The sequence below is a fragment of the Colius striatus genome, chromosome Z (assembly GCF_028858725.1).
Source record: "Colius striatus isolate bColStr4 chromosome Z, bColStr4.1.hap1, whole genome shotgun sequence".
In the NCBI taxonomy this organism is placed as follows: domain Eukaryota; kingdom Metazoa; phylum Chordata; class Aves; order Coliiformes; family Coliidae; genus Colius; species Colius striatus.
In genome coordinates, this window is record NC_084790.1 from 69,942,722 (window position 1) to 69,958,688 (window position 15,967).

A 15,967-nucleotide genomic window follows, 5' to 3' on the forward strand; every position below is an offset into this window, starting at 1 on the left:
CCAACATATTATTAGCGTTTCCCATGTATATGCAAATAATATATAGCACTATAGAAAAGACTTTATGGTTGATTTTTTTTTTTAAGTATAAATTTTAAAACTCATGTGTACTACTGAAAACTTATTTAGTAGTGCTCTGCAATTTAACAAGCAAGGATCCATAACATCCGGTAGCCCTTCTTTAACTTTTACTTCAGTTATACAGGTCCAGGTAAATTCACTTTTGTTTATACAAAGATTTTTTTAAAGTCATTAAATAGATATTTTTGCTCATAGTCAGGTTTGAAACAGCACCTTTCACTTAAATACTATCTACAGCCAACATCACTAAAAGATATCAATGTCCAGATTGAAGACATCAGACAATCAATATGTTGTGTACTAGACTGGAAGGCAGTGCAGTAGCAGAGTGTGTACTGACAACTGAAACAGCAGTATCGTTTACTTTTCTATCCATAGAGAGAGCTTCCAAGGCTTCAATTATGGTCTTATCTGAAAAATCAGACAGCGAACAAGCGGACAAAGAATGAATTGCTTTGTATCATCCACAAAAGTAGAATCTATCCTCTCTGGTAGCTGTAATTCTTTTCCCTTTCTCTTACAGTTTTATGTCTTTATTTACCTCCCTTTATCCCAGATATGATCTAGTAAGATATCTTCTCTAAAATAGATTTAAACCTTTGGTATTGTTTATATTTATATATTCATTTTTCCACTGCTGCTCCTGTCTCACACTTGTGAATTCATTTGCAAGAATTCATTTGGACAATATTTAATTATATTGACACCTAGAAGTGACATATTCAACCTTAGCATGTAAACTATGAATAGAAAATAGATCTTTTTACTAATGTTACATATCTTTCACAATAGAACACTGCTCAGCTCATCACATTTTTCATATTTCGCTTTTCTCTGTATCACATAACTATTGTGATTCTTTGGTAAGATAAGACTGAGGGAAAATTGAGGAAAAAGATGATGACAGTGAATATATAAAATTCATTATTTTTCATGTAATCAGTTAGAAATACTCAGTAATAAAATGGACAGTTCATACAAGATTCATCTATCATAAGAGCCTTAAAAAGAAATATATCATTCTGTGACAAAAGTGAAATAATAGTTCACAAATCTTTAGAAAAAACCCATGGTGACAGTGCTTCATATTTATAACTAGACACTAATATCTAATTTTTAGCATTCTACAAAGAACATACAACCCCTTTAATGAAAATTGATTAAAAAAAATTTACAACTGCTTGATTCAGATATACAATACTTTGCAGAGGAGTTTCCTAAAATTTTCCTGTCAGTAACTAATAATGATGACTGATGGAACAGGAACAAAAATCTACACAGACGGTTACTTTAAAAAGACAGTTATTGTAAATGCCATGGAGGCTCATAAAGCGTTCTCTGATGTCTTCCACAGCCTAATCTTTCAGAAAGGTGCAGGTGATAGTATTGATCAAAAAATATGGCATATCCATGAGCTATCCACGAAACAAAATAAAATCTAACAGTTGAAATGAAAATTTGCCCCTTTTTTATCGAAAAAATGGGAATTACTGTACAGAAATATGTATATATTCAATTAATTTTTTTTTTACTCCTCTGTAATGAATCTAAGATGTCCAATAGAGTTTCATCATGTCCATGGATTTTAAAAGCCCACCTGGATGAGTTCTTATGTAACCCACTCTAGGAGGTCCTCTTCTGTCAGGGGGGTTGGACTAGATGATCTTTCAAGGTCCCTTCCCACCCTTAAGATTCTGTGATTCTGTAATTCTTCGACTTTCACAAAGGGCAATGTGCTGGAAAAGTTGCATTAAAAGTTGTAAAAGTAAATTAACAGATATAAGAATGAAATTATTTGACACAGGATATAAATATAGTTAAAATAAGTGAAATGCTATAAATCAGTGTTTCATGGTACTTTTCTGACATTTTGACTCAGTATCAAAAAAATATAATTCCAGTTGATTTCCATATAGCTAACTATAAAGAAAAAACTGAGAAAGACTAGTTTGAGGCACAACAAGGAAATTATCATCAGTGATAGTTAGGGCTAGGGCCTTTCAAAAATTTTGGCAATTTGTGAAGAGAGAAAGAAAAATTTTTTCACTGAATTTTCAAAGTATATGATTGATCACATTGAAAATTTTACTAGATATGAGTAGTCCTGCTATAACTGATGAATCATTTATTTAAAACACACTGGAATATTCCTTTCACAGTTTCAATCCAGCAAGTTTTATATAAGGGTTGAAATATGCAATAAAGTTCATTTTAAATCTGCTTACCTATGACCTTTAAAACAACTGATAGCAAATGTCACTGTCTGGCAATAGAAAATCTAGATTTAAATGGGCTAAATGCCAGACTACTGGAGAAAAACTAATTCTTTATTCAGCATAAAAATGTATGTTGTTAAGAACTAAATACACATCCCAGTGGAGGAACACCATTCATTTCCATTTAAGAAAAGGTCCTAAAATATGGCAACAAGAAACTATACAGTATTAATACATAGGTTACTAATCTGGTTTATTCTTATGTGATTCATTTTGCCAAAAAAAAAAAAAAAAAAAAGACTAAAAAATACATTAAGAACAAGCTTGTAACATTTGTTACAAGTGTGTCAGGAGGTTGTGTCATCCCTTTTTTCTTTTGCAACTAGCAACAGCACAAGGGTTAATGGGATGAAGCTGGAACACAAAAAGTTCCCAGAGAGGTTGTGGAGTCTCCTTCCTTGGAGATCTTCAAGACCCGCCTGGACGTGTTCCTATGTGACCTGATCTAGGTGATCCTGCTTCAGGGGGTTGGACTAGATGATCTCTAAAAGGTCCCTTCCAAACCTACCATTCTATGATTCTATGATTTTACCAAATTCTATGGCATTATCAAGACATAATGTCTCCACACATCAGAGATGTGATGATCACATGGCATCTTATTGAAATAAGAAATATGTAGTTGATATTTTATCAAAATACTGTCTAACTCAATATGAATTGAAGGTGATATTGAGAAAATAAATCATTAATACTAAAAGGTATATGATCCTTGTACTTCAAAAATCAACTGAATTTTCATACATACTCTCAAATTTCTCTTCTTAGATAATCATTATCAACTCCATCTTAGACATACAGACTCACCCTACATTTAAGCTATATTTACCCATTAGGAAAAACACTTTAGAAACAGATTTTTTTCCTCTTCACTCTAACAGTGTTTTGAATTTAACATCTAGCCATTATCTAAAACCTTAACTACATAAGCAAATGACAAGGTAGATGTTTCCAGTGAATGCTTAGGCATGGGTTCAGAGCGCAGTGTGCTATTACAAATCAAATTACTCATTCATGATCATGCAGCAGGGTGGTAATTGTTTATTCCATGTTAGATCATACAACACTAGAAATAACAGAGATTTCTGTTGTGTTTGTGGAAGAGAATGTTGATAGCATCATACTAGCAGATTTTACTTATTCAATAGCCTGGTACGTGAACTGGGACAAAAAGCAAACATACAATTAAAATAGCAAAGGAGAAAAATCCAATACTAAATAAGACCACCCCAACAAACAAAACCCAAAAATTATAAACCACTAGTGATGCACAGCAATATCTATTCAAACTGAAAACTGTCATACAGTCATGTAAGAAAATCAAGTGAGAGAAGAAATTTTTAATTGTGATACCTGTTTTAGAGATATACAGATTCAGAGAAAGAGTAGAACCAGATAAAAATCAGATTCTTAGAACCTGAAATAGGAATTTGAGCATTTAAGTGTACTTTGGAGTTTCCAGGTTCAAGCAAGTTGGCAACACTTAGTTCTGCAAACTATTATTTCTACTTTCAGGAATCCATAATTTCAATGCTTGGTAAGTTTTCTAAAGGATTTTCAAAGAAAATATGAAGATGATACAAATATGACTGTGCTGTAAAGTTAATATACTATTATAATGTCAGGATTGACCCTATACCAGGGCTAAGACTGTATATTCTAAAAATAAACTTGACATTTTCTCTGAAGTTCAATGGCCAAAGTTTTTATGATAAATCAGGGCTCTCTGGTTAGCTTTAAACCTCAAGGAGTTGACTAAGCATAAAACAAATTCATATAGAATAGAGAGATGCTTCCAAAGGAGCTCCAAAGTATGTGTCTGAAAGTATTTTTAATACACCTTAAAACAGTGGCTGTGGTAACAAAAGACAAGCAGAATGTGTGGTCTGCTACTACTTACTAGCTCAACAGACCTTGAGCAAACTAAACGGACCTCAATCTGTTTATGAAGATAAATTGTTTTCTTCAAAAACAGCTTGATTTCCCCAAGCCATCTGTAATGTTCACAATCTGTTGTAGAAAATATAGATAGTATTTTCGCATCCATAAGACAATTTTTCAATGCATCATAAGTGATTTTCAGACACAAATATATGTTCAAGCACAAATATCTCATCTTAGTATGAGAATAACATTATCAGTATCACATCACAAAAAACACAAAAAAGTGAAACACAGAAAGTTCCACTTAAATATAAGAAAAAACTATTTTACTGTAAGGGTGATGGAGCAGTGGAACAGGCTGCCTGGAGAGGTTGTGGAGTCTCCTTCCTTGGAGGTCTTCAAGACCTGCCTGGACATTTTCCTACGTGACCTGATCTAGGTGACCCTGCTTCTGCAGGGGATTGAACTAGATGATCTCTAAAGGTCCCTTCCAACCCTACCATTCTATGATTCTATGATTCTATAATTCTATGATATCACACTAGAACAGCCAATAGCTGAGACACAAAAAAAGAAACTTTTGTTTTTTTGGTACCGTATTTTCCATGAAGCAGATATTATGTTATTGGCTTTAAGACAACCAACACATAGAAACAATTCAGAATCTATCATGTGAAATCATTTTAATGGAGAAAAAGTGTTCCATCATCATCACTTTTAGATTAAAAAAAAAAAATCAAAGATCTAAATATAATTATCCTCATGAAAATCTAGTGTTGATATTTAGAAACTCAACTGAAGATATCGAATTTTTCCAGGATTTGTGCACACAAAGTCATATTTAGACTTTCATAGCATAAACTGACCGATCCAACTTGCAGAGAATGGCAGAAGCAATGAACTGGTTACTTGCTGTTTCTCTATACTACCCAAATACAGTGAGTTGTAGTTGCTTTTCTATTGCTTTCCCTTAAGATGACCACTATGTGAAAAGTCCTTCTTATCAAGACCAGTCCCAGAATCCAAATCTTGTGTTAAGTTTACATGATTGTCAGTCTTCATAACACATTAAAATTTGATTTCCAAAGCTCCTGTTTGTCCAGGCAATTTAATGACTTGCAGTACTAACATGCTTTTTAATCTATTAATGTCTAATTGTAGTAGAACAGTTTACTTGTATACGTGTCTGGAGTTGCATATTTTCAAGGCATTTTATTGTCATTAGTTAAATATGGTCTCCTTAAGTGTGTGCATTTAACTTTTATTTCCCCTCCACACATGGACTGTTATAACATATGCAGTGACACTATATATTTTCTCTGTTATGGCATTAACCATTTCCTTAATGTTTACATGCATATTTTATCAATATTTTCTTTAAAACACTGTCTTATTTGCTCATGTTTCAAACTTATTTTTTCTTCCTTTTGTGTTACAGTAAATACTCTGGGACAGGTTAACCTTATGCAGGCATTCATCTCTTCACTTACTGTAAGTTATTTTATACAGAGCATTAATCATTGTGACTGCCAAATTAGCCTTTTTAGATTGCCATTTAAGTGTCCAAAAATAGCAGTGTGGTCAGTCCATATTTTAAACAGAAGTGGATATGGAAATATAAAAGCTGAAAAGTTCAGTTCAAAAAATGTAATGTTTTAGATAAATATCATGTCATCTTAAATGGAAGATTATGCATGTAACCAGTTTCACAAAAGCTGCTGTACAATAGATCCATGCATTTATTATTACTTTCAAGCTTCCCTGTAGCTCTACTTTTCTTCATGCTGCATTTTTTATTTTTCCTTTCAAGCTCCTTTTTACCTCAGGTTACGGTATTCTTCTCCTTTGCTTTCTCCTGTGTCTTCTTGCAACCTCCAGCATTTCTCTCTGCACAATTGTTCTTTCTTTTCAAGTTCCAACTTTGCACTAGTCAGCTTCTTCCCCATGCAAACACCGAGTGAAATAGTCTTTCAGTAACTATCTACCCCTATTCCTCTCAGTTGTATATACATCTTAGGGTTATTTTCATGCAAATGTTCTTAATCAGAATCTATATCAGCGAATTTTCTACAATGGAATGTATCTCTGCGTTTGTAGGTGTGAGTGTGTGTATGTACATACACCAAAACATTGATTTGGGTGCAAGGCAGACAGGTCAAGTTTTGTGTCACTTTATAACATTTTACCAGGTAAAGAGCTTTGAAAATGTTACCGAATGTATTATTTCTAATAAGCATCTGCTTATTAGGGAGGACAAGAAACCTGATGTTATTAAAAATATTTAGATTAACAATACTGAGATGGCTAGATTTAATTTTCCCTAGAACTGCACATATGTTGAAACTCAAAATCTTTTAAAAATTTAATTATTTAAATGATTTTCATAACTCGTTTGTTGTCCCTATCCATAATTTTCTAGTGTGTGGGGTATTGTAAATATATTCACCAGTATCATGAAATTAGTACACAGTTCTTCTGGAACAATAATTTCAAATTCATTATTTTGAACTTGTACTCAGAAAATCCTGACACTTACAGTTATTTGGTTAGAGAATCTGAACGTAACATCATGATCTTATATGTACTGAAAACACTCCAGGATATGTTCCTGAACACTGCAGCAAGTTGAATAAAGATCACAAACTACTCATAGAAGCATTATTCCACAAATCACTTGAAAATATCAAATTCATTTATGTATATCACACTCAAATAGATAATTCTCAGGTAGAAAATTCAAACTTTCACCGAATAAATTATTAATTACAAATTATTCAGTCTATATTCTTCTTCTCACTCAAGTGAAACATCAGATTAAGCAAACATTTCAGATGTATGAATTCAATAAATGCTTAATTGTTTAACTCATTGTCACTGAACCTCATATTTCAAATTTAGGTTCTTGTTTGGACCCATATGAGATGAGTTCAATGAAAGATCATAATCCCTACTCCCAGTGTTCATTTCATACTTAGAAACATGCCAATACCCAAAACACACACAAAAAAAATTAAAAATATTTACATTACTTTAAGCTATTAAGTAAGTCAATCCTGCTACACAGAATATAAAATTATTTCCTTGTCATAACTAACACCATATGGATATGCATAATCATGTATTTCATCTAAAGGGCTCTGGAAAAATTATTTGTGTCTTTTTAATGGTTATACATATATGGAACTAATTATGTCTAGTTCACTATAATTATAATAATGTGGAAATAAAGAAGGAAATATCAAACAAAAAACCTGCAAAATCTTATGCAATATCACTCTGCATACTGTATAAAAAGAAGTACTTTTGATGTTTACCTTAATAAAACAAAAACTTTTCAAGTCTTGAAACCATGATCTTTATCTAGCATGACATATCTGGCTTATTTATCTGATACTAAGCTTTGAAGCATCATCTCTTGATTTCAGATCCTGAGAATCTTTAGTTTAACTCAATATCAGCACAAAATTTCCTTCTGGTCTGCCCAGATTCTGATAACCACCATTCTTCACTACTCTCTTCCTGACTCCCATCCCGATATTCAGTGGCTCTTGTTTTTGTGTATTAGATTTGGATATCTAATATTTTGGATGATAGCAATGCCAGGACTGCTCCTGTTGTTATTTTAGCAAACATTCCTGAAGCAGAACATTTCAAGGAAAAGATATTTTGATATCAAGTATGTATTTCACAGTTTTGGGATACACATTCATGTCCTTCTTATGTTTTTTAAATTTTACTTTAAACAGACACTCAGGATGAAGGGGATTTTTAATCTCCATGATAAAATAAAACACATTTTGCCTGTCTTTAATGCTATTATCCCTTACAAAAAAGAATTAAAAAATTTAGAACTGCAAATATATAGGAGTTTTTAACCACTTTATAGATATTGGTGCACTTCAGGATTATAACACATAACTTATGCAATCTGACAAATTCTGTGATAATTTCCTCTTTAAGGAAGTTACAGAAAGGTAGAAGCCAGTTGCAGTTTTAAGTTATAGAATCACATAATCATATAATAGTTTTGGCTTGAAGAGACTTTTCAGATCATTGAATCCAATCTTCGTCATAGCTCTAGACCACTAGAGTATTTTCCTAAATGCAACATCCATATGTCTCTTAAACACCTACAGGGACAGTGACTCCACACCTCCTGGGCATTCCAATGTCTGACAACCCTTTCAATCAAGAAATTCCTCCTCATATCCAGCCTGAACCTCCCCCGGTGTAACCTGAGGCCATGTCCTCTAGTTCTATCGCATGTTACTAGGGAGAACACGATGATCCCCGCCTCATTACAACTTCCTTTCAAGTAGTTGTAGAGCAATTAAGGTCTCTCCTGAGCATTCTTTTCTTCAAGCTAAACAGCCTCAGATCCCTCAGTTGTTCCTCATATGAGACATGCTCCAAATCCTTTACTAGCTTAGAAGCCAGCCTCTGGATCCACTCCAGGACCTCAAAGACCTGGTAGAGAGGAGCACAAAAGTGGATACAGTATTTTGAGAGAAATGATCACCTCCCTCCTCTTGCTGACAACACTGTTCCAGGTTTAGATCAGGATGCCATTGGCCTTCCTAGCTAAACGGGCACATTCCTGGCTCAGGTTCAGCCACTGTCAGTCAATGCTGCCAGGTCCCTCTATGCCTGTCAGCTTTCCAGCCACTCCTCCCCAAGCCTGTAGCGCTGCTGGGGGTTGCTGTAGCCCAGGACCTGGCACTTGGCCTTATTGAAACTCACGGTATTGGCCTTGGCCCAGCCATGCAGCCTATGTAGTTGTTATAGGTCTTTATGTTACATAGTCGAGTTAAGTAGTTAAAACTATTCCATTGGGAGTGTTTGGATGAAAACACAAGACAAGTGAATAATCAACAAGCTACAACAGAACCAACTGTGTTGAAGTCATCATCATCTGCCTTACTTTAATTTCCAGATAAAATAGTCTTTATTTTCTGTGAGTAGCAATAGAGAAGTGCCATGTCAGTCTGTATATTGAAGTCAAAACAGTGACAAGCAGTAGCTAAGGAAAATATAATGAAGTACACATTTGTGTGGGAGTACCCCACTCCACTCCTTACCTCTGTGAATCACAGCTTTAAGAATTATCATAAAAAACCATATTTGTCACACAAAACTAACAATCTTCACAAAAAAGTATTCACCACACCCAAAATGAAAATAACATCATCACACTACTGAACAAAAGTGGATCATTTATATACAATCCACTCCTCATTCCTTCATCACATAAAAAGAAACCAAAATTCTCTACAATAATTCCATTCTAACATCATCCAGTTCATGTTTTACCTCTTACCAATCCCAGTTACAATCCTTATCTCAAACTCCTCAAAACCCTCCTGCTTCATGTTGAGCACCAAAAAAAACCCATGGTGGTTTGGCCCTGGCTGAGTGCCAGATGCTCACCAAGTCATATCACTCTCCCTCCTAAACTGGACAGGGGAGAGAAAAAATATAATGAGAGGTTTATGTGTTGAGGTAAGGACAGGGAGATTGTTCAGCAATTAGGGTCTCAGCTAAAATAGACCAAATTTGGGAATTAAAATGTTTGATTTATTAATGAACCATCGGAATAGGGAGATGAGAAATAAAACCGAATCTTAAAACACGTTGTTGTGGTCAGTTAATTAAAGATGCCACTGCTTATTCTCAGGGGGAGGCCTCCTTGCCATTCCCACTGCGACAATTGGGGGGTCCCTCCCACAGTGTGGGGTCCTACCCATGGGAAATACTTCCTCATGAACTGCTCCAGCATGGGGCCTCCTGTGGCGGCAGCTTCTCACACCCTTCCCCAACATGGGTCATCTACCAGGAGAATAGTCCTTCACATACCGACTGCTCCTGCCTGAGTCTCCTGACAGCAAACCTGCTCTGGCGTGGGCTTCTCCCTTCCCATGGGCTCTCAGGTCCTGCCAGGAACTTACTCCAATGTGGGCTTCCCACAGAGTCACATCCTTCTTCAGGCATCCACCTGCTTTGCTGTGGAGTCCTCCTAAGGCTGCAAGTGGATCTCTGCTCCCCTTGAACTTCACGGACTGCAAGGGGACAGCTGTTTCACTACGGCCTTCACCACAGGCCACAGGGGAATCTTTCTTTCAGGACCTAAGCATCTCCTCCCCCTGCTTCTGTAGTGACCTTGGTGTCTGTAGAGATGCTTTCACATTCTCATTCCCTGTTGCTGATGCAGTTTCGCAACTGCACGGTAACTTCTTCCCCTTCTCAAATGTTACTCACAGAAGCGTTACTTCAGTCACTAATAGGCTCAGTCTTGGTCAGCTGTGGGATCCATCTTAGAACTGACTGGCATTAGTCCTGTCAGCTACAGCAGAAGCTTCTGGCAGCTCTTTGTTTAAAGAAGCCACCCCTGTAGCCCCTCCATTACCAACAACCTGGCCCAGGCAAACCCACTACAACTTTTGAGTTACTTGTGCCTTGGGATGCAGAAGGAATTGATATAAAATTGTTTGCTCCAAATAAGTCATAATCAGAAAACAAGAAAAGTAACATATACATACAGCCTTTTGGTTTTAAAGTGAAGCCAATCATGGTCAAGAACAAGGACTGATTTTTCTCTAAGGAGAAGGATCATAGCTTCTAGCAAACATGTGAATCCTTAAGACTGAGGAAGAGTCACTAGCTTAGAGAAAACATTGAAGAAACTGCACTCTAGATGTGACAATCATAGAATACTTGTGATTTACTATTTCCTTAATCTGCAACTTTTCATAATGATTAATCATTTTACAGTACTGGAAGTTTCCAATGAACTACCACTCCAAATCCTTTAAAGAGGAAGTCAGGAATATATGTAGCAATATGTGTGCAAGAAATTACTCAGTATTTATAGTATTCTATTACATACCATTAGAATAGTAACCGCTAAGAGCTACTGTTAAGAAATCACCTCTACACAATCTCAAAAGATTGAGAAAATTATAATAAAATTTCCAGCTTTACCTTAAGTTAAGGTAAATAAAATGGAAAATAGACCTCAAAATGAAAATGTACATACAAACATATTGAAAATTTGATCACAGCTGTGGAATGAATAAGTCATTATTCTGTCAAGAAAAAAGCAAAGAAATAACTCTCTTTCCCCCCCCGAAAAAAAAAAAATCCAAACAAAGGACTGAATTTTGTGGTTTCCCCTAGCTGTATCAGAGAATAAATGGTAAACTTTTAATTTAAGAGAAAGTGTATCTCTTTTCTTCTTCTAATCTCCTGATAATGAATGACATTCTGTTGTTTTCATCATGAGCAGGATCACTCATTCTTTCACTGAAACGATCATCCCTGTGAAACTTGTCATTCAAACTGTAAATTGCTCTCTTTCTTCTCTGTCTTAGTTCCTCCATTTTCAAAATGATGGAGAATATAATTTCTGTTACATTTTTACTCTCCTTTTAAAAGAAACATTAAATTAGTAATCTTAAGCAGAGACTATACACCAGAAAAAGACTTGTGATACTGGGGTATGAAATTAGTGAAAGCTGGAAACTATACTAGTTAACATGATTAATATATGGAGCCCTGAAATAATAAACTACCAATTACAATAGCAGATTCTTCACAGATAAAATACAGGCAATGATACCTAGAATACAAATTACTAGGAAGAAGTTATAGCAGAACAGCTGTTAAATGTAATATTGAAAGACAGGCATATTTTCTTAGCACTTCTTGAGTCAAAGCTTAAGTTTACCATCAATTTTTAAAGATGTTTAAAGTTCAGTATGCCTCCTGAATTTTGAAAGAAACTAAATAGAAAAAAATTGTCCTTTCCATAGTAAAATATGATATTCTAATACATAAACTAATTTGCAACCATTGCTCACTTAGGAGGTAAAAAAGAAAAAATAACTATACAAAGGATGTGTTTGGGAAGTTGGGCTTTACTCCATCTGAAATTATATTCTAAGGAATGTAAAAAATAAAAATAGACTGAAGAACATACATATTCAGACATATATTATTTACATTTACAGTACTATCACAGAAAAAATTAGATTTAGTTGAATTAATATTTTTCCAAGACTAAATTATTTCTTCTAAAATAGAAATATTTCTGTCTAAAAATATACATTTTACCACTAATAACAATCATTTAACATGACAATTTTGTCTTGACCAGAAATGTATTAGCTTTTAGAAAGATGTTAATATTGATCCTAGGGCTTAGTGCCTGAAAAATCTTAATGTAAGTATCGAGTAGATTGCAGAAAACATTTAACAGATTTATTTTAAAAAGACAATTAGTGAGGAAAGACATGAAAAGGAATGTGCATATTTTTTTCCTAGAAAAAAAACTACTAAAGCCTCAATTCTTAAATATTCTTAATAACACTTAATCTACAATGAGAGCAGTCCTAGTGACTCTAATGGAGATAGACTTTCAAAAGTATTTGGAGTAATTCAAGGGTTTTCAGCAATAAATAAAATCTACATTGAAAATAAACTATTATCAATATAAGATAGCAAGTAAGGTAAGTAATCAGTAAACTGTCAATGAGAAGCCCGAGATCAAGGTATATTGCACAGGTAAAGACTGCAGACATTCTCTCTAAATAGAGTCCTAATGTACAGAGAAATGAAAACAAATCATATTTAGCAGCCACAAGGGGCGAGAGAAGTTCATCTCGCCTTACTTAGAATATCCAGATCCAAATTAAGTACCACAGGCAATGAAGCATTTTATAGATTGGAGAGGGATAAGATAGTTATACATGACTCATTTCAATCTGACAAAGACATCTAAGGTCAGAAGAACTAGCCTTAAAAAAGACTACCCTTTCCACAGACTATAAAGAAAGTTTTTATAACTAGATCATCTGTAGATGCCTGGATACTCCTCTTTGCAATTCAGTTATAAAAATTTCATGGTGAGTGAAAAAAATTTGATCCACTCCCCAGACATGGCAAGAGCTTCAGAACCTAAGATAAGCCAAAGACAACTCAAACCTTACTTCTGTAAAGGAAAATAAAAAATAGAGTTGTGAAATTGTACAGATGCATCTTTTCTTGTTAGGTTTAGAAATCACGGTTACAAAGTGCAAATCCTTACATATAGTAAAGAATTTTGAAGTACTTATAGCAATACAGGTCTTTCAAATCTGCAAAACATCTTTCTAATTCACAGTAGTAGTCAAGGAAAAAAGTTAAAAAATTACCCCTGGTAAGCAATCTTGTAATAAGGCAATGACTCAGTTAAAAGAGAATAGAAATAACACAGTGGGTATCATAAAATGTGGAACATTCTTTCCTGAAATGAACCTAGGCACCTCAGTTAAGAAGACTTAAAACATAAACATATAATAGTCAGAGAAAATCTATAAAAATAAATAGCGATTTAAGTGTTTCATTCCAAGAATATATCTATACATTAGTTTAGAAAAACGTAAATGCATTCCACTAGAAGCAGAATTCCTAAAGAAACATACATAAAAAGATCAATAGATTATCCCTGAATTTGATGGTTTATGTCCCTGAGTTATGTATCAGTGTCTGCAAGCCATACCTCTAATCTTCATTGCAATTATGAAAATATTCATTTGTTTATTAAGTTTGAGATAATAAAATTGAAGTTGACTTTTCCCCTCCTACAGGTCTAACAACCTCCTTACACCTGCTTCACCATTTAACTTTTTTTTTAACAAATTTTTATTAACTATTTTACTGGTAGCAATATTTGGGAAATACTTGTCTACATCACTGTTTGCAATACCAACATGGGACTTCAAAAGACCTCACAGAAGAAATTAAGCAGCTCTACATCTCATATTTGTATTATTCATTTGTCTGAAGATGAGCAAAAACAATATTGTAGCAGCTTATACTCATTTAACATTCGGAAGATTGTTTTTCTTTTCTCTCTCCCCACAGCCGTATGGATTAGAAACTCATTTATTTCCCTTTGTTATGAAAACACAATCTGAAGCAGAAGTATGTAGCAAATTCAAAAAGAAGGATATTTATGCAATGGGTAAGCCACTGCATAATCTCATTATACCATAGATGGGGGTTGACAATAAGAGTAACAAGAACATTTTGAATTAAAAGTCAACAAAATTAAAATGCTGAAAGTGAAATACATTTTAACATAATGTTTAACTGCAACAAGAAACAACTGAAGCCTAAAGCTTATTAAAATTTGAAAAACATCAGCTCTCTGTATGGACAGAAAGATAAAAATAACTTGACAGGATAAAATCGTAGATCACAGGTATTAATTTTCTTCCTTTAGACGAAGATGCTAAATATTGAGTATTAATGAAAGGTCTAGAACTTTCCATGTGGATTTTAGGCATTGTCTGCCTGATATAGTGTACCTTTTGCTCTCAATAACATTCCTATAAATAGAAGGTAATGAGCATAGCAAGGCATAATAATAATTATTATTAGATACAATGCCAATTAATGATAAATGGTTTAAACATCAGAAACTAGTCTGTGAATTAGATGACCAAAAATTAAATGTTGCTTAATTTTGATTTGTTTTTAAATAAATTTAGTTTTGTTTAGTTATATTTTGATTCTTTGTCTCTTTTCATTTTTCTTTTATAATCAGATTAAATGTACCAGAAAACAGTAAAGTAATATTTCTTTTCTTCCTTATTAAAAATCCAAGTTTAGCAGGCTGGGATCAATACTTTGGGAAAACAGCTTTACATATATAGCAGCAGAAAAGACATTCTGCAGTACATTTTTAGTCCTTAGAATATCTCCTTTGGAATTAATGGAGTCATGATAAGGATACGGGGGGTTATGTTTCTTTGCTTGTTACAGCCTTTTATCTTGTCAAAAGCAAAATAATTTTGTATACTTAATTATTTAAACACTTTCAGTGTAGTTTTTCATATTCCACTACTTTTCTTATAACAATTTATAACACAAGTATTTTAAGTCTTCTGCAGAAACATAATTCTCATTATTGAAAAAAACATACCCAAATGCTTTCTTCTTGACGATACTGCTTCCAGTTTCGACCACTATCACTAAACATTAGAAGGTAGCTTGTTACCCAGTCAGAGCTCCCGTAACCACCTTGAGTAGCAACAGCAGTAATCTCAGTTCTTTCACCAAGATCAATCTGAAGCCACTGGTATTTATTGGACACAAGTGGAGACCAGCCACCAGCACCTTAAAAAGAATGGAAAAGATTGAAAAGTATTCTGAAAAGAAGAAACTTAACACAAAACTTGTATATATAAAAATGAATTAATTCATAAGAGCAACTTGATATAGTGAAAGATGTCCTTTATATTCTCTATTTCATTTTATATGGACTAAAAGATCTCTGAGGTCCACTCTAAGCTGAATGTTTCTGTAGTGTTCTGTTCTGTGAAACTTGGATATGAAGAATTGCAATAAGCAGAGTTAGATGATAAATTTATATGTCTCAAATCAACCACTCCATTTGCAGCCAAAATAAGGGAATCATATCAAGTCATGATATCAATTTAGTTTTCCGTTCCCTTTCTTAGCTTGCCTTTATTTACTCAGATCAGGTTACTTTGTGAAGTTGGATGAAAAAGCCCAAAAACGAGGTGAGAAACAATCACACACAAAAAAGTGGTTTTTTATGAAAGTATTCTGCAAAATTTACAAGTATTCAGACATGGCTGGCATCTGGTGGGTTTTATTAGAGAAGAGGTACCAAAAAAAGATGCATTTTGCAAGCATGTATTTATATCTAATTCAGACAAATT

The 15,967-nt window shown here is 34.0% G+C and overlaps 1 protein-coding gene across 1 annotated transcript in view; it reads right to left on the minus strand.

The window, feature by feature from the left end:
• CNTNAP4 (contactin associated protein family member 4) overlaps positions 1 to 15,967 on the minus strand; it is a 227,766-nt gene that overhangs the window by 129,831 nt on the left and 81,968 nt on the right. The window contains exon 3 of the mRNA XM_062017669.1: positions 15,205 to 15,398. Within this exon, the coding sequence (XP_061873653.1) occupies positions 15,205 to 15,398 (194 nt within the window). The remainder of the gene's footprint in view (positions 1 to 15,204; positions 15,399 to 15,967) is intronic.